This window comes from Petaurus breviceps, unplaced genomic scaffold (assembly GCF_028583685.1).
Source record: "Petaurus breviceps papuanus isolate PSGF00001 unplaced genomic scaffold, PetGlider_PUasm1.0 115, whole genome shotgun sequence".
Taxonomy (NCBI): Eukaryota; Metazoa; Chordata; class Mammalia; order Diprotodontia; family Petauridae; genus Petaurus; species Petaurus breviceps.
This window is the reverse complement of record NW_027185612.1, coordinates 6782562-6803137: the sequence shown is the minus strand read 5'-3', so window position 1 is coordinate 6803137 and position 20576 is coordinate 6782562. Positions and strand designations below refer to the sequence as shown.

At 37.0% G+C, this 20576-nt stretch overlaps 1 protein-coding gene across 1 annotated transcript in view; it reads right to left on the bottom strand.

The window, feature by feature from the left end:
• The window catches only part of DPP6 (dipeptidyl peptidase like 6), a 990703-nt gene that overhangs the window by 59140 nt on the left and 910987 nt on the right, over positions 1–20576 (bottom strand). Inside the window, exon 17 of the mRNA XM_069084788.1 lies at positions 1800–1847. Within this exon, the coding sequence (XP_068940889.1) occupies positions 1800–1847 (48 nt within the window). The remainder of the gene's footprint in view (positions 1–1799; positions 1848–20576) is intronic.

Sequence of the window (20576 nt, the reverse complement as noted above, 5' to 3'; positions counted from 1 at the left end):
TCCTCATCTATGTGGTAATTTAAAGAACTTCCATCTTTTTTGAATCTGTTTCTTTCTTCTGTGCTACTGTATACATCCCCAATCCCCGTCTATGCTGTGCTGTTAGTAGGGGTGATTTAGGCAAAATGGGCAGTCAAATACATGAAATGACTTTAGGAATATTGCAAATCTTGCCTCCCAACCCCAAAGTTTCCCACTGGTGCCACATTAGACAGAGTTCTCATCAAGTCATTGTCTTCTTAGCATAAATTTATTCTGCTACAAAATGCCAGCCACCTCATAAGGCCTAAAAGAATGACCTGAACAGTTAAGGAGGTAAATGGCATGACCAGGCTTGGTAGAAATGAAAACAGGAGTTGTAGGAGAAGAGTGAGGACAAACTCTATCTATATCATGGCTTTACCTTGGGTTGTCTCTGAGAGTGGATCTGAGATTTGGAGTTGCAAATAAATATTTGCCCTTTATTATGCTTAGAGGATGGTAGCTAGGTGGTGCAGTGGATACAGTGCCAGGCCTGGAGTCAGGAAGACCTTAGTTCAAAGCTGGTCTCAGATACTAGCTGTGTGACTCTGAGCAAGTCATTTCATCCTGTTTGCCTTGGTTTCCTCATCTGTAAAATAAACTGGAGAAGCAGATGGGAAACCACTCCAGTATCTTTGCCAAGAAAACCCCAAATGGGGTCATGGAGAGTCAAACACAACTGAAATGACACAACAACCTTCACCACCACCACTGCAACAACAACAATAAAAAGACCAGTTGTGGTTGAACTGGTGATACCAAGTCAGACAAGTCATCTGACATTCTTCAGAAACTGGGGTAGGTTGCATCCAAGTCCAGTATATAAGACTTTTTCAGGGTCACAGACAACATAGGGGAACACAAGCAGAGAAAGCCACCCAGATAAAAGAATGCTTCAGTCTTCCTGCCTTGCCATAAAAACTCTAATTTGTCTCTTACACTATCTCTTCTGTCAACACTCTTTAGCTACAGTATAAAGGATCACTTGGGAAAATCAACCTAGAACTTCTGGGCTTTTTAATCTCTCTCTCTTTTTTTAAAAAAAGAATTTTCATTTATTTACTGCTTATAGGAAAATCTCAGTTCAAGTCTCTCCTCCAAAATATACTGGCTGTGAAGCCCTGGGCAAATCACTTAATCTCTTGTTCTAGGCAACTCTTTAAGACTGTTAAAGATCTGCATCAGTAGAAAGAGCCTTCTCATATAGGAGTTCCCAAGATCTTTGAAACCATAGACCCAGTCCTATCCCCATGAAATGTCAGTTATTTTCTCATGGATGTGGAGACTCTCTCCAAGATCACAGATTATATAATCTGTCCATGGCCTCTCATTTTTGAGAGAAGCAGTGTGGTATAGTAGATAGGGAGTTGGCCTCAGAACCAAGAACTGAATTCAAATCATATCTTTGGCATATTCAGAATTTGTGGCTTTGGGCAAGTTACTTCAGCTCTTGGTGTTCCAAGACTTTAAGCTGTAGCACAGGTCCTGATATTTGTTGGTAGAGGAATAGTTCTCTGCTTTTGGCTTTCATGACATTAACTCCTACAACTCAACCCCATTTGTAGTCCATCCAGACATGTGCATGGCTTACTCAGAAACGAATTATATTTCATTTTTCCACCAACTGATCAACTAGAGCCCCTTTCCAGTAGTAGGGAGCATAGTTTTGGACCTGATGCTCAGCTTTAGAACAGAACAATGTGAAATGAGGTAAGCAATTTTGCTCATTATTCTCCTTAGTGCCCACCAAGATTTAACAAAAGACATAAAATACTCACTTTTTTTGTCAGTCGTATTGTGAACTGTCACCATGGGGACTCTGGGACCTGGATTGATGGTGGAGGAGAGGAAGAAAAACAACAGAAATAAAGAATTTAGTTGAGACAAAAATACAAGCCATTTTTCTTTTTAGAAAACCGAAAAACATCAGATACTGGAGAACTGGATTCCATGTAAGAGATACCAAAGAAATAACTCATTTGGCAATTAGCATAGCATCGATGGCAGTGTTAGATATATGGGGCAAATGAGATTGCCAAGGTCTGTGTTTACGGGTTGTTAAATGTACATCTTTCTAATTTTGTAAATGATTTAATTAGAACAAACACAATTAAAACCATTTGTTTTTAGATTATCCTAGTGACATAAAAAACATCATTTCACAAAGCATTTACATCGTGCTCATGCCTTGAAACATACTGAGTGCTTGGCACCAAAACAGACATCCAATTTTGTTCAAGATCCATGGATGCAATCATCTTACCCATGGAGTTAGCAGAGTTAGTGCTCCAAAGGACACAGCCTAGTAAATGTACATATTACATGTTCACTTCAGCACTAATGAAGCTGTTAAGCCTCCTTTGGTATTCTTCTTGCAAATGGGGTATGCTGCCACTTTTTACCCAATTTCCACTCATTGTTAATTTAAATAGCATGCATTTATTACAATAGAAAAACATAAAAACATTACAAAATAATACATTTAAATATGATACATGTAAGGTAAGCTTTGACTTTCTAATCAATTTTTAACTATGAACACAGAATAAGGTTGGATTAAAATGCTCCTTTTCATTTATTTATTTATTTATCTATCTATCTATTTATTTATTTTTTAATTTTTAAAGCAATCGGGGTTAAGCAACTTGCTCAAGGTTACACGGCCAGTTATTTCTGGGTGTGGTGCTGAGTATCTGAGCCCAGATTTGATCCAGGTCTTCTCAACACTGGAGCTGGTGCTCTTACTCGCTGTGCTACCTGGCCGACCTGAAAATGCTCCTTTTTAACTAATTCTTTTTTAACTTTAATTTTTTTTAAATCTCTGCCTTTTGTTTTTAAAACATCTTTATTTTTGAATGTGTTCTCCCTCCTCCCCTACTCTGTGAGAAATCCTTCGTAAGAAAGAGAAAATAACAGTTTGGCAAAACTAACACATGAACCAAGTCTGATAGCATATATATATATATGTGTGTGTGTGTGTGTGTGTATACACATACACATGCATGTAAACACACACATATATGTATACAACTACATGCATGTGTTGGACTAGATATCTTCCTGAGGATCCTTCCACTCTCAAATTGTGTGATGCTGTGGGAAATGTCTAATCCTTTCCTGAAATCCACATAAAATAAAGTCTACAGAATTCTCTTCACTTATAAGCCTAATAATGATGTACCTAGCTCACAATTGTCCTCTCCATGACAACCTTTTCATTTATTCTACTATACTTTAGTATTAATATTGATATCTCCAAATTCAACCAACTTCTCAACTCTTATTCACTCATAGGAGTGTTCACATCTTATATCTTATAATTATATCTTTCATAATCCTAAACTCAGAAATTACCCTCTCTGATCCCAATCTCTTATCCTTACACCTCTCCCTCTGCACCATTACTCCTAAATGACTTTTGGCCATCATTATAATCTCTTCTTGTTCCTTCCCATAATCCTCCCAGTCCATCACTCCTGTTCTGGTCTCACTTTCCTCCCTTTACAATCCTGACCCAATAATTAACCAGCTGAATGCATACATTTTCCTTTATTCTTGAATCTTTTGCCTCCTTGTCTTTTAACCATTCATTCCCTACCAATCCCCAATCCTAGTTCACACTCATTCTTTACTCAATTCCTAATTTAAGAGTCTGTGAGGTGGAGAATATGCCTGGCAGGAATGGGGAGGGGAAAGGCAATGTGTAAAGGCAAAGATGTGAGAGCAAAAACAGAATACCATTCTAAGGTCAGAGTCATCGGGAAGTTCAGTGGGTAACCAGTTCACAGGACCAGACTGGGTATCAACAAAAATGACAGCAACAACTACAACAACAGCTAACATTTATATAGTGCTTACTATGTGTCAGGCACTGTGTAAGCACTTTATAATCATTATTTCATTTGATTCTCATAGTAATCTGGGAAAGTAGGTGTTATTTTCGTCCCTACTTTACAGATGAGGAAACTGAGGCAGCATTTAAGCAACTTGTCAAGGGTCATAGGGCTAGTAAGGATCTAAAGTTGGATTTGAAGTCAGATCTTTCTGACTCCAGGTCCAGTGCTCTATTCCCTGCAGCAACTAGCTGCTTCTAAAGAGGGTCTAAGACAATGGGTCCAAAGCAGTGTGGGAGGGCTTCATGGAGTAACGTCAGAAAAATGCTATGGAAGGAGAAGCACAAGCCCTTAGGAATGGTGGTTTGTTTCAAGCAACTTTTTTAATCAAGAAAGAGTTATTTTAAGATACAGCCATGCAAGTCACACACCCACCTTATGGAGAGTCAACAGAGCACAGGAAAAAAAGTGTTCAAGATTTGGGGTGAGAGAATCTAGATTTGAATCCTGATTGTGGAAGTTTCTAGCTGTGTGACCTTGAGCAAGTCATCCTCATCTATAAAGTGAGGGACTTGGACCAGGTGATCTCTGAGGTCCCTTTAAGCTCTAAATCTATGACCAGGTGATCTGGCCCCATCATTACCTGTTGTGGGCCTAGACACATGAGCTATTTCTGATTTGTGATCCAGCTTGCCTTTCCCCTGCTCAATTCTCAACAAATTCTCAATTCTTCAACATCAGCATCTGTTGAAGATATACAGAAACTGATGGATTCACTTGATAGGCTGCTTGTGCAGTCATATGATATGATGTTAGGAGGATGCATTTTCATTCACTTTTGTTTTTATTTATTTATTAGCTTTTACAAAGGAATGTTTATTGATAAGACAGAGCAAGAATAGAAGTATACACATTCTCTACCTCTACCCAATACCACAAGGCACATTCTTTCTTTAACCATCTCAGTTCCTGGAGAGAATGGGCTCAAATTTAAAGCAGTTTATATATAGTACTCACCCCACCTCACTTTTGTTTTTAAAGAAAAATTGGGTTCAAGTCCTGCCTTTGACCTAAAGCAACTGTGTGATGAGGGGCAAGTCACCTAACACCTTAGTGGCCCAAGCAACTTTCTGACATCATAAGTGATACAGGAGCTGTTTATCTGTGTTGGTGGAGTGGCTTTCTATAATGGGACTTTGCCCCAATAACAAAATTACAGATGTTAACAAAGAGATGTTTTATGTATAAGATAAGAGCAAATAAATCTCAGAAAGGTAAGGTAACTGATTATGAGTACATAGCTAGCAAGCATTGGATTATTTAAACTCTGATCCCCTCATCTAGGCTGTCCTTATTATAGCACACTACCATAACTTTTGTGAGGAGGAACATTTGGACATCTTTAACATGATAGGAATATATTTTTGGACTTGTTGCAAGATATCTTCCACAATACTGTTGAGCACCTTAGTTGGGCATATTTTCAATATATTACACCTGATGCCAATGATCACGAGATAGATGAACAATGTTATTTTTGTAGTCACATCTATCAGAGTACTGTAAGCATAGCAGATCCATTGTTTGAGGAGTGCCTCCAAGGGTTAATTTTTTGTTCTAGTAAAAAGATTAATAAATGATAGACCCAGGAAGATTGTATTTCTCTGTACCTGTCAGTTATGTGACTGTAAAAATGTGGTTGGCTCTAGAATACTATCTGTGAAAGCCTTCCTTCTGGTTCTTCCTTCATGTTTTTATTAAGACTGTATATATAAAAATTTTGAATTGTTTTATATTGATAAGAAATTATGTATGTGGCAGGTTGTTACTGATGTTTTCTTGGCTGCTACTCCCCCAGCCACAAAATCTCCAGATGTGATCTTTTTTTTCACTCCTTTGGAATTTTTCTTTTTGGGATATCTTAAAAATAAGTTCCTCAGTACATTTTAAATTATATAGAATGTATCAAGTGCCACTGTGCATATGGAGCCTTTTTCTGATCTGCTCTGCCCCCTTGGCTGCTAGTTTCTTCCCCCCAAATGATTGTGTACATGTTTTCATACATATACATGAATGCCTTCCCTGGCTAAATTGCAGAGATTTCTCTAACATGAATTTCTTATACATTTATTTAGTTAGGTTCAGGTGCTCTTCCCTATTTCATCTTGCTAGTGCCATTGTCATTTCAACAAATAATAATTGTGTAATAGTGTAGTAGATTTCAAATGTGGTGACTATAGTTGCCAATGAATATAGATCACTATAAAATACAAGAATATGAACAAGATCACAGAGTGAAAGTTTCTGGCCAAACCTACTTTCTCCCCCATGACCTGAAAAATAGTAAGAAGTATACCAAGTAAAGTAACAGAACAACAATCAGAGCAATGATAGGAAAGAAATTACCACAGGGCAATCCCCAGGGGAAAAAAACCCTAAATAAAAACAGCAAAGGGCTGTATTATTTGCTCCTTGCTTCCCTGACTCCAATCCCTATGTTGTGGATTCTATATGACAGTGGTTCCAGCAGCTACTGAATTAAAAAAAAAAAACACTTGAAGTTGATAGCAAGAGGTGATAGGCAATCAACAAGGGCCAAAAAACCACCCCAAAATAGACAGAAACTATAGAAGGGAGACTGAGGAATGAATAAACAAGTAAAAAAGAACCTCCCAATACAATGAATAAATACTATGGGCAAGAAAATCCCAAGATAAAAGCTTAGTAGGGGGAGTTATTCTGAATAGCTACAATTAGAACCCAAGAATAGAAAACAGAATGGGCACAAAATCTCTGAAAGTAGTTGGAAGGCATAACAAAAGAAATGAAAGAAGAATTAAGGAATGGAATAGATAGTCCTAAAACAGAATCTGTAAAAACTCATGAAAATAAAACCCTGAAAATAACGGAGGAAATAGAAGTAAAAAATTAAATGATACAAGAAACATTCAAGCAAAATCAAGAGACAATATATGATAATTTTCTTTTTTTTTTTTTTGCCTTTTGGAGGGCAATTGGGGTTAAGTAACTTGCCCAAGGTTACACGGCTAGGTTTTTTTTTGTGTGTGTGTGGGGGGGTGTGGGTGTTAAGTGTCTGAGGCCAGAACCGAACTCGGGTCCTCTGACTCTGGGGCCAGAGCTCTTATTCACTGCGCCACCTAGCCGCCCCAAAAGACAATATATGGAAGAAAATTCCCTTAGAAGTACTGGAATGAGAGGGAAAATGTAGATTGATAGAATCTTTAGGTCATCACCAGAATGAAACCTTGATACAATAACTTAGGAATGTTATTGCCAAGTTTTATTGCCAAGTAAAGAAAAAAAAAATCAGGCAATTAGGAGAGTTATGGATCATTTACCAGGAAATCCCAGTTAGAATTTTGATGACTATGTATTAACTAAGAGAAAAGAAAGAAGCCTGGAATATGATATATCAAAAGGCTACAGAAAATAACTTGCTCCCAATTTGTAACTTAGCTTGCAAATCTTAAAAGGACAACCTAAAATAAAAAAATGGAGCCTTTAAGAACATCAGTAAAATCTAAATATTTTAAGGATTTTCACTGGAAAAACCCAAGCTGTACAGGATCTTTGAAAGGTAAAGACAGTGGGGAAAAATAAACCTTAAGTAGGATAGGCAAATTTGAGCAACTCCAAAGGACCAAATGATGATCAAAGGCTTATATCCTGAAAGAAAAAAAGAGAGTAACATCTCTTTAGAGATTCACTATTTCTAATAGTCAGTGGGAGAATGAAGAGAGGCTAGCTATGAGACTGGAAGTTAAAAAAACAAAAACAAAATGCAGATAATGGTAGCATCTACTTCACAGAGTTATTGTGAGGATCATTTATAAAGTTCCTTGAAAATATTAAAGCACTATGTAAATATCATCTATCACTATTATTTTAGTTTCATTTATAGCAAGAGTATAAGTATGTGGTTCTGTTTTTCTGAGAGTATCAATTCGCTGACTGTTGGACAAATATCATCCATTAAGATTACCAAGAGTCAGGGCGGCCAGGTAGCACAGCGAGTAAGAGCATTGGCTCCAGTGTCAGGATGACCTGGGGATCGAACCTGGGCTCAGATACTTAGCACCCACCCAGAAACACCTGGCCATGTAACCTTGAGCAAGTTACTTAACCCCGAATGCTTAAAAAGAAAAAAAAGATTACCAAGAGTTGAAGTGATGCTTCTGGATGGTCTAAGGTTCCTTAGGACATTCTGCCACCTTTACTACCAGTTTGCAAACATTACTGCTGAGGCAGACAAGATTAAAGAGCATTTTGTACTTTGTTCTGTTTTGTGAGTGACTGTAGCCAAAAAGACTCATCACTTGGCGACTTTCTGGTGATGAGTTTCTCTGTATTTCAAGTAGCTAGGATCAATATTCATGTTGTAGTAGTACACTCCTGAATTTTTACTCCATTCACATAGCCTTTTATGGAAGGGTCAGCAAAGGCTCTTTTACTTTTGTCTTTGTATCTCTATTTCCTAGCACAGTGCCTTGTATACAATAAATGCTCAACAATTTTTTAATTGGAAAAAAAATCTGAGATGACCTATATGACATGACAAATCATTAGACTAGATTTTTTTTTGCATGTCATTAAAAAATAAATCTAGTTCCAGCTTTGGTTTTAACCTCAATTTGTTGAAATAGTGGGGTTTTATTGCATTAACTATTTCTGAACACTTTCATCAAGTTAGAAAATGGAAAATGATGACTTTAATTATACAGTGTATAGAATTCCATTTTGTTTTTGATTGTGGCAAGAAGAGGGACAAAAAAGCACAAAAGCATTAAGATTCTTGCTATCATCAGACATTTAAAAAATCAGATCAACTGAAATTAAACATAAATGTTGAAACTGATTACTTATAATCCTGGGAATGTCAATATCATTCAAATGAATTTTGTTACTTAGGAAAAATAATGTACTTTGGATATGTTAAAAGAAATGTATGTTGCTTGAGTCTATGAATAGATTAATTGATTTGACTGGTCTTATGTTAATTTTCTGTTGATTGATGGGATTCTTTTTTTTTTTTGGACAGGGTTACTAATGTGGAAGATTAAAGGGAGAATGAATATATAGTTTGCCTAAACTGTATTGAAAATTTTGAAAAAGAATTAAAACAAGGGGGAAAAAAAGCAAAATAAGATGAGAATGCCCTGGGCTTATTACACACTTAGTCTAATCTCCTATATCTCTTATATTTCAATCTCTAATTCTATGTAATGGGCATTTTGTTTGGATTGGTTACCCTGAAGCTTTTTAAGATCTGTAAACATCAAAGAAAAATTCAGTTCTGTTCAATAAACTTCTTTCTTAAGGCTGGGAGGGGAGATAGGCATTTCCAAATTAAAAGTGGAAACAAAAAGGAATTTCTAAGTAATCTCCTGTTAACCCCTAAATTATACTGAATTTACTCTTCTCTGATTATTCTCCTTAATTAAACCTGTAGTCCCAAAATTCAGACCAGTGATAGTGCCCTTTTAAATCTTAAACTGTAGGCATACAGCAAAATTTTTATGGGATCTGAACAAATTATCAAGTATCTTATAATTTTAAGGGATATGCAGATTCTTAATAATGGTTTATTCAAACACAAACATATGCACTGCACTGACTAGGTTTAATTGATTGTATATATGTGTATGTATTTACTCAGTATATATTTACCCATGGCAAGTCTACCTTTGTTTTACATTTGCATATAATCTGCATAGCTTCACTATACATGTACATATATGTCACAGCTAATATTCTTTAACAGGAAGAAATGTGTACCTATTACCTGGGGAATGACTGAACAAATCAAGGCATATGTATGTCTTGTGATGTTATTGTTATCATAAGAAATGACTAATAAGATGAATGCTGAGACACCTGAGAAGACTTACATGAACAAATAGAGAGTGAAATAAGCAGGAGCAGGAAAACAATGACAATGACAATCATGATGTTAGGAGACTTATGAAGTATGCCAACCACACTTCTTGGAAGGAAGGTGATGCACTAGAGGTATAGCATAAGACATGCTTTCCAAAATGGCCAATGTGTTGAATTATTGTGCTTCACTATACTTGACTGTTACAAGAGAAGGGTTCTCTTTGTGGGAGAGGGAATGAGTAAGTGTGTAGTGGGTAGCACAGAAACATACAAAATCAGAAGAAAACATTTTAAGTACACAGAAGAAAGCTAAAAGACGTCCACAAAGAGACATGCTATAAAAAAAATCAAACTACATAACAGAGGTTCATAATTCTTATAATCTTCATTTTTTGCTTTTTGTTTGAGATGCTTATGTTTGTTGACTAAATTAATAATAAAATATAATAATTGTTGTATTACAATGGTAAGAATGGTGGATGGAGATCTGAGTTCCAGTTCTGACTTGGTCACTCATTTCATTCTATTCATGACCCTGGGCAAGTCACTCAGCTTATCTGGGGCTCAGTTCCCTTGGGTGCAGAATGACAGAGTTAGGCTAAATGACCTTAAAGGTTCTTTCTAGCTCTAAAAGTTTATGGCCCTTTAGGAAATTCACTAATTGGAACCACAGTTTTCTCCTAGTATGTTACTATTACTTGATTGATGTATTAGCAAGCACCCTAGCACACCCAGGATGGTCTGCTAGTACAATTTCTTTGATCTGCTTTATAAAGAAAAGACAGCTTTAAAGGGGTTAACAATCCTACTTTAATTACAGAGAAAGAAGTGAGTATAGAAAATACAAGCAGAGAAATCAGCACAAAGACTAATAGACAGGGCTCCAGCTGTCTGAATACAGCAATATTGCTATACGCTTTACATACATCACTGAATTGAGGGAGCACAGACAGCTAAGCAGTTGGGGGGGGAGGCTCTGAACATATGACTACTCAGAGTCTCGACTAGGAAATCAAAAGATCCTTCTCATGAGTCAACCCCCAAAGCAACTCCAAATGCTTATCCCAGTGTTCTCTGAATGGGAAATAGCATTCTACAGTGGAAAAAACATGGCTTTTAATTGAAGATCTACTCCTAAATGACTGGATGGTTTAGGGCAAGTAACTCCATCCCATTGGGTCTGTTTCCTCATGCAGACAATGAGCTAGAGTTAGACAGTGATGAAAGGGACCTCAGAATTCATCTGGGTGAAGCTCAGAGACGTTAGATGACGCCCCCAAGGTCATACAAGTAGGACATATCCGTCAGGACTTGACCCATCTTAGTCCAAATTCTGAGTGCTTTCCACTACACCTCCAAGGACCCCTTCCAGCTCTGTAATTCTATGGCCTAGGAGGAAGACCTTTGGAAACCCACACATTTGTAGTATCTATGGGAAGAAACTTGATGAGGCACTTTTATTACGAGTGTTTCTACCTGCCACAGAGAAGGTGGCACTTCCCTTGCCCAATCTGTGCCTTTAAATAGCCTCTCTTGCAAGCGTGGAAGGTATTCCATGTTCACATCCAAATTGCAGAATTCTTCAAGACTCAACTCAGGAACCATTTCTCACAGAAAGCCTATCCTAATGCCCCACACTTATTAGTATCTTCTCACTCCTCAAATTATATTTATCTGTTTAAATGTTGTATCCCCTTTCCTCTGAAGAATGTAAATTTCCTGAGGGAAAAGTCTACTTTTTCATTAAAAAATATTCCTAGCTTAGGGCCTTAACTAGAGTATTTTAATAAATGTTTGTTGAATGAATAAGTGAATGGATGGTAGGGAGAGCTGTTTAGGGATCAGAATAGAAAAAATAACTGGAGAGCTTCCCAGGTCTCCCTAGTGTTGCTTTATTATTTGTTTTGGAAAAAATATTCTCAGAACATTCATTCAGTTGATTAGTTTGTTAAAATAAAAAAACCTCAAGATTTCATTCATTCAACATTAAACACTTATTAGGTGCGTACTACTTGCAACCCACTGTGCTAGATGTTAGGGATCCAAAACTGAATGACTGCCCTCAAGAGGCTTATATTCTACTAGGAGAGTTTGCAGCTACTATTCTAACCATTCAGTTATTCAGTCAATACCTGAGATATTCAAACAAATACCTGAGAAGCATCTGCTTTGCAAAAAGCACCATGCTCTGCTTTTAAAAAAAGCATAAAAGCACAACGTTTTTATGGATCAAAAAGCTTTATCTAGCTAATAATAATAATAATAATAATAGCATTTCCATAGCACTTTCAGGTTTAAAAAGTCTTTTACATGATCCTCACGAGAACCCTGGAAATAGGTGCCATTATTATCCTCATTTTACAGATGAGGAAATTGAGGCTGAAAGAGGTTGAGTGACTTGTTCAGATTAATTTTCTGAGAACAGATTTGAATTCAATTATTCTTTTTCTTTTAAATAAATAAAAGTTTTGATTTTTTAATGAAGAGAAATCTATTTTTTCTTTCTCCCATGACCTGCCCTATTGGGAAACAACAAACAAACAAATTTCTTAGAACAAATAAGCTTATTCAGGTGAAGCAAATTCAATCATTGACAATGTTTTAAAAAATCCACATCTCATTATGAACCCAAAATCTGCCACCTCTGACAGGAAGGAGAGAGTATGCTCGGTCATCATTCCTCTGGAATCATGGGTAGTCATTGCATTGCTCATAGCTTTTACAGCTTTCAAAATGAATCTGTTCTTACAGAGTTGTTATTGTATAAATTGTTCTTCTGTTTCTGCTCATTTCATTCTTCATCAGTTTATAAAAGTTAACACAATTGTTTGATGTAATAGTATAAATGTTATATTACAAATTGGAGTCTTCCTGACTCCAAATCCAACTTTTTATACAAAGTACCACCTAGTTATCTGGTCATGGGAAATTAGCCGATTCATTACCATTTATGGCCATGTAACACCTCTAGTTCTTATAAAATGTACATCAAACAAAGAACCCAAAATCCAAAGTTTAATATAAATGATTTTTGGGTTATCCACCATTTTGGATTTTCCATATGTGAATCCCTTGCCAGTAGGGCTGACATCTAAGAGCTGCCTGAATATGTATTCATATTTTTTTCTTTGTCTTTCCCTGATTTATACAGGGCCTGGGTATGTAAGCTGGTTTCATGGATGGCTTCTAGTTCACAAAAGAGAATTATATTTGGTATTAGGGTGCTTATACCCAATTTTGTATGTTAATAGACAGCAGAAAACTAATTTATATTTACTAAGATTACACTTACAAAAATAGTACTGAAATAAACAACAGGTGGGCTTTTCTAAAACTTTATGCAGAGGTAGGTACGATTCTTGCCAAAGTTACAAAATGCACTTGCTGCTCTACTGAGAATGGAAAATAGAAATACATCAACAAGAGAGTTCTCAACCAAACAACAAAGTATTTCAGCTAATAAGGATGTTGTGACTGTTGGGGGGGGGCAAGAAACCTAAACAAAACAACCAAGAAACCCCCAAAAAAGAAATCTGTGAATTACATAATATATTCCAGGACAAAATTGTTTTTGAGACTCCATTTACTTCTTTCAAGACCTTTATTCATACCTGGATGGATGGGGAAATGGGACAATTACCAACAAAAGCTAAGTAATTTAAAAGGACACAAAAATCATAAGTCATAAGAATAATTTTTTTTATAAAAATTGACAGAGGCTGTTGCTTGTCTTCATTCTCCTCATCTTTATTCTTGGAGGCTTCTTATGTGGCAGATAATTTCCAACCAGAAGCTAAACTCCTAGTGTGTAAACAATGGAAATTCAAATCATCTCAGCCAACACCACCAGCATATCTCTTAAGCACTGATGAATGGTATAAAAGAGCAGCTGCAAGCAGTGTGAGTGAAGAGGAGAAGGCTCTGTAGAAGGGAGATAATTGGCACTGGCCACGCACACCGGCTGTGTACAGATTCCAGATCTCTTTATTTGCAAATTCATGAATTATGGATGGACGATCTATAAAGTTCATATGCAGAGGTGATATTATCATACTAATAAATGGGGGCCCAGTCAAGCTGCAGCCACGACTGATAATTACAATATTTGTTCTGAGGACAGTATTTCCTAGTCAACAGCCAGGACAGATGTTGACGCTGTTTGCTTTTGCAACCTTGTTATCCTCCCTACATCAAAATATGAGATTCAAGCTGTCTTCCTTCCTACTCCTCCCCCAAACATTTCAGTTTTGTTCCAAAACAATCCTATGTGTTCAGAAAAAAGAGAAAGCGATAATGTTTTCTTGTCTCTTTCCTATACAATATTCTAACAGTCAGCTCAGTGGGGTTCTGCACAAATCAGTGGGTTTTCTGTGGCCACATATGATGGCACAAAAAATAAATAAGGGTTGTATCATCATCATCATCTGTTTATTCTTATTCTTATAGCTAGCTGTCACACTTTGCTCTAGAAGTTGTCTGAAAGCACTTAAGAGTTATTGATAACTTGTAGTGAGAGACAACACTCTGAACCCAGGAGATGAGTTACTGCTTTCTGGTGTAGCAATCTATCTGGAATGATCTCATGGTCTGTGCACAAAGGGTTTTAGATGTTAGAGCTATGTTCTTTTTTTTTTTTTTCCAGGGCATTTGCAGAATATCTGCAATCATTCCTTATATGTACTTTAAAATTCAATTGATAGTAATTGGATACTTATAGTTAACAGTAATTTTAACTTTTCTCAAACAATATGTGGAGGAACTTCTATATATTGCCCTATTATAAGCATTTCATTCATTCAAACAATGATTAAAGGCTTATTCTGTTCAGAGTTTTGGGCTAGCTGCTTAAATTCTATACCATGCAGATAGTCCTTATCATTTAGTGTCTTGCATTCTAATTCTGAAATTTTGCAATAGCCTTTAGCCAAAAATTCTAAAATTCTGAACTGTATCACTGTCTGTCAACATGTTTTATCTTCCTGAGTGCAGAATAAACTCTTGGAGGGCAGGGGTTACTCCCTCTGCTGCCTGGGGGAGTGGATAATGTGACAGACCTGAGGATGGAAGGGGTTAGATTCAGTCTTGCCTCTTGCATTTACCCATTGAATGACAATGATCATTAGTAAATATCTTTGAGTCCCAGTTTCTTCGTTTGTAAAATAGAGATAACATGGTCTATAGTACTTAGCTCAAAGGGTTGTGAGGATCCAATGGGAAAAAAAAATGTATATAAAATGTTTCACAAACCTGTGGGTGGTATTTCAAAGCCAGCTATTTTCTCTCTTCCTGGGCATATCCCATAGTACCTACCTTGCTGCTAGTGCGTTCCCTTCAAAGGTTACCCCACATCTATTCAGTATATATCTTGTAGGTACTTGTCTTCCTTAACTGGAATATGAGATCTTTGGAGGCAGGGATTTTTTTTCTTTTTTTTTTTCTTTTCTCTCTTTTTAATTTTTTTTTTTAGTTTACATCATTCATTTCTACAAGATTTTGAGTTACAAATTTTTCTCCCCATTTTTCCTACCCACCACTCCAAAACAGCAATCCCACTGAATGTCCCTTCCCCCAATCTGCTCTCTCCCATATCTTCCCCCATCCTCCCTCTGACTTTCCAGTAGGGCACAGTGGATCTCTATGCCCCAGTGCCTGTATATCTCATTTCCCAGTTACATGTAAAATAATAATAATAATATATATATTTAAACATTTGATTTTAAAACTTTGAATTCCATATTCTTTCTCTTCCTCCCTTATCACCCACCCTCAATGGGAAGATAAACAATTTAGTTATAGGTTGTACATGTGTAGCTATGCAAAACATTTCCATAGTGGATATATTGTGAAGACTGACTATATTTCCCTCCATCCTATATCACCCCCCCCAACTTGTTCTATTCTCTACTTTGATCCTGTCCCTTTTCAAAAGTGGGTGCTTCCAACTTCCTTCCCCCACAGCCTGCCCTCCCTTCCTTTATTCCCCCTCTCATTCCCCTTCTCTCCTGTAGGATGAGATACCCTATTTAGTGTGAATGTCATTCCCTGCCTAAGCCAAATTCAGTGAGAATAATGTTGACTCATTCCCTTTTGTTTTCGTGTTCTCCATTGTAACAGTTTTCCCTTGCCTCTTCTATATGAGATAATTTACCCCATTCTCTCTCTCCGTCTCCTCTCATTATATTCCTCTCTCACCTCTTAATTTCACCTTTTAAGTATCATCCCTTCCTATTAAATTGGTCCTGTGAAGGCAGGGGTTTATAAAAATTATATCTTAGGTTGGGTACTTTCTCATGACAGGTAAGTACTTTAATTTCACTAGGACATCTATATTCAAATTTCATTAACAGGTTAATTAATATGTTACTTCTGTAACAGCAGCCAGCAAGTTCCATCCCTGTCATATAGATAGATTCTTTTTAAAAAAATATTTATTTATTTTTAATTTTCAACATTCATTTCCACAAGGTTTTTAGTTATGATTTTTCTCCCTGTCTTTCCCCTACTTCTACCCCAAATAGCAAGCTTACTGAATACCCCTTCCCCCAATCTGTTCTCTCTTATATCTTCCCCCTTCACCCCCCTAACTTTCTAGTAGGGCAAGATGGATTTCTATACCCCAGTGCCTGTATATCTTATTTCCCAGTTGCATGTAAAAACCAAATTTTTAAAAAAACATTTATTTTTAAAACTTTGAGCTCCAGATTTTTCCCCTTCTTTCCTCCTCACCCACCCCCACTGGGAAGATAAGCAATTCAATCTAGGTTATACATGTGTAGTTACCCAAATCATTTTCATAGTAGTTATATTGTGAAAGATTAACTATATTTCCCTCCATCCTACCCCACCCACCACTTACTCTATTTTCTCCTTTGACCCTATCCCTTTTCAAAAATGTTTGCTTCTAATTACCCTCTCCCCTAATCTGCCTTCCCTTCTATCATCCCCCCTATTATCCCCTACCCCCTACTTTCCTATAGGGTAAGATACCCAATTGAGTGTGTATGTTATTCCCTCCTTAAGCCAAATTCAGTGAGAGTACGGTTGACCCATTCCATTTTACCTTCCTGTTCTTCCCCTCCATTGTAACAGTTTTCTCTTGCCTCTTTTATATGAAATAATTTACCCAAATCTATCTCTCCCTTTCTCCTTCTGCCAACAAATTCCTTAATTTAATTAATTTAATTTTTTAGATATCACCCCTTCATATTTAACTCATCCTGTGCCCTCTGTCTATGTATACATGGACATACATATGCCCACACTCACATATATATTTATATACACATATACCCTCCTATACATACATATGTGTATGTATATATATATATATGTATATGTGTGTATATATACATATATATTATACACACACATATATTCCCTTCAACTATCCTCATACTGAGAAAAGTCTTATGAGTTACAATTATTGTTTTTCCATGTAGGAATACAAACAGTTCAACTTTAATAAGTTCCTTATGATTTCTTTTTCCTGTTTACCTTCTCATGCTTTTCTTGCTTCTTGTATTTGAAAGTCAAATTTTCTGTTCAACTCTGTTTTTTTTTTTTTATCAAGAATGCTGGAAAATCCTCTATTTTATTGAGTGACCATATTTTCTCCTGAAGCATTATACTCAGTTTTTATGGGTAGGTGATTCTTGGTTTTACTCCTAGCTCCTTTGACCTCTGGAATATCATATTCCAAGTACTTTAGTCCCTTAATGTAGAAGCTGCTAGGTCTTATGTTATCTTGATTGTGTTTCCACAATACTCAAATTGTTTCTTCCTGACTCCTTACAGTATTTTCTCCTTGACCTGGGAACTCTGGAATTTGGCTATAATGTTCCTAGGAGTTTTCTTTTTGGGATCCTTTTCAAGAGGCAATAAGTGAATTCTTTCGATTTCTATTTTGCCCTCTGGTTCTAGAATATCAGGACAATTTTGCTTGACGATTTCTTGAAAGATGGTGTCTAGGTTCTTTTATTGATCATGGATTTCAGGTAGTCCAATAATTTTTAAATTATCTGTCCTGGATCTATTTTCCAGGTCAGTAGTATTTCCAATGAGATATTTCATATTGCCTTCTCTTTTTTCATTTGTTTGGATTTGTTTTATAGTATCTTGATTTCTCATAAAGTCATTAGCTTCCAATTGCTCCAATCTAATTTTGAAGGAGTTATTCTCTTCAGTGAGTTTTTGAAATTCCTTTTCCATCTGGCAAATTCAGCTTTTTAAGGAATTATTCTCCTCACTGGCTTTTTGGGCCTCTTTTGCCATTTGAGTTACTTTATTTTTTAAGGTGTTATTTTCTTCAGTGTATTTTTGGGTCTCCTTTAGCAGACTGTTGACTCTCTTTTCATGATTTTCTTGCATCATTCTCATTTCTCTTCCCAATTTTTCCTCCACTTCTCTTATTTGATTTTCAAAATCCATCTTGGGCTCCTCCGTGGCCTATAACCAATTCATATTTTTCTTGGAAGCTTTTGATGCAGGAGCTCTGACTTTGCTGTCTTCCTCCCACTCCATGCCTTGATCCTTTTTGTCCTCCAAAAAGGATTCTACGGTCTGTTTGTGCTTCCTCTGCTTGCTCATATTTGCCAGCCAATTACTTGATGTTTGAACTCTTTGCCATAGTAGAACTCTGCTTCCAGAATGGAGAGAGCTTTGTCCCAAATCACAGGGGTTTTCACAGCTTCTGGAGCTATTAGGAGGGTGCCATCTTTACAGCCTCCTCCCCTCAACCTCTGGCATACTGGTCACAGTCTCCAGGACTACCACCCAAGACTGTGATCTAGCTCCAAGCAGGTTAAAGCAAGAGTGATTACCTTCTGAATGGTTGCTTGGTTTCCCTATGATTTATATGCCAGGAGCTACTAAGGCAGCCAAGCAGTAGCATGAACAGCCACCATGCCTCCTAGATTGATTCTTTCTGGCTTTAATTGTAGAGGCTGGCCCATTTCTCAACTGGGAGCTCTGACTTCCTAACTTCTCTTCATTTCTGATGTTGTATTATTAATATATTGTTAATGGAATGGGAAGATCTTTCCCATCCATTAATAGGCTCAAGTGACCTATTTAAGTCACATGAAAGCCTAAATCACATGAGTCTGAGTCACATGAAACCTGAGGTGGGAGAAGCTTGTTGAAGAGGTAGAAGAGGAAGGGTGGAGAAGGAAGAGGCAGAGCTGGAGCAGAGCTGAGAGGAAGTTGGTCAAAGCAGTTAGAGCTGAGGGAGAGAGAGGAAGCAGGTAGAGAGCTATGAGTGTTCATTTGTGGGAAGGCCCTAGCAGGGGGAAGACTTGGGGATGGTGGTGCCCTCTACATTGTTATTGTGTATAGATTTCTTTGTTGCTATGATGGATCTGGCTTTCTGGTGTTGGGATTCAGTTTTCTGGTGTCTGAATAAATGTTTTGGTTCTGTCTTCAATGTGGAGAGTCTTTTATATTTTGCAATTCAGAATTACCCCAGCATTTTCATAGCTGCCATAGGTGCCATGAATATTGTGTTGGCACAACAGATGTCTATTTCACTTGGGCAGGGAGGGTATATCACCCTCTTTCCACTTATTATACTGTTTTTGAATAAATTCTGCTGCTTCTCTCATGTCCCACATTCATCTTCTGCTTTTTATTTGGATACCTCTGCCAGCCATTTCCCACAAAGTTGGTCATTGTATGACAAATAAGCAGGAGTATGAATACAATAGCTGGGGCTATTGCTTGTATATTGGTTGTATTGCTAAACATATGGTTGAGTTGGAGTTAAATTCATGTTTTTTGTTTCCTGACCTAAAACCCTTTTCTTTCCTATCCTTCCCATAGAATCCAATCTGAATCTCATTCAGACCAAATTTTAGTAGTTCCTGTACATATGAAATGATTCAGACTAGTAATAGTTTTGATGTCTACAGAGTCCTGTCCTTAAACTTTCAACAACAATAATAATTATGATAATGATAGAATGAGCATTATATAGTATGCTAAGGTTTATAAAGTGCTTTATTAATGTTATGTCATTTTATTCTCACAACAATCCTGGGAAATGAGTATTATTATCACACCTCTTTTACAGATGAGGAAACTGAGACACATTGAGATTAAGGGAATTGCCCAGGGTCATACAGTTAGTAAGGGTCTGAGGCCATGTCTTGCTCATTCCAGGTCTTGTACCACTTGGCTATAAGGTCAGTAGGGAAATTCTATGTTACTAGAAAGGTAAAAGGACTTGTTCATAGTCATGTAGGTAAGTAGCAAAACTGGGATGTGAAGTCAGGTCTTCTGACTCCAAATGTAATATCTCCTGCACTATGCCACATTGCTGGGAGGCAGCCGACTTAAATTCTGAAGAAAGTGTCCATATATCTACATTTTAGGTTTAAGAACCAGGGTGTAACTTGGTTATCATTGCATTGTGTCTTGTTGACTGGCAGCTCACTCCCTTATGGCTCTTTGCAATGTAGGCATAGTAAGGCATCCTCTGCCCCCTTTCTCTCACAATGATCCCCTACCAGCATTAGTTACAACTAAAGATCTGAAGAACATGTCTTTGATTGTGGGACATGTGATAGAGACCTTCTTTTGTAAATAGGCTGGATATACCCCATTAAAAATGTTTCCATCCCTTTTAAAGGGGGAGGGGGCAGTAGCACCAAGGATGGTCAAATATGGTATAGAGTACAGAAAATGTCATTTTTGCCACCAGTCCTAAGGGTCAAGTAAGAAGCAGACTACAGAGGTCCCAGTAAGGATTCTGAGAAGAAGGAAAGTAATTACTTCTGGCCTAACTCAAATATTAAGTAGTGGGAAAACATAGGGAAGAAGCATACAAAA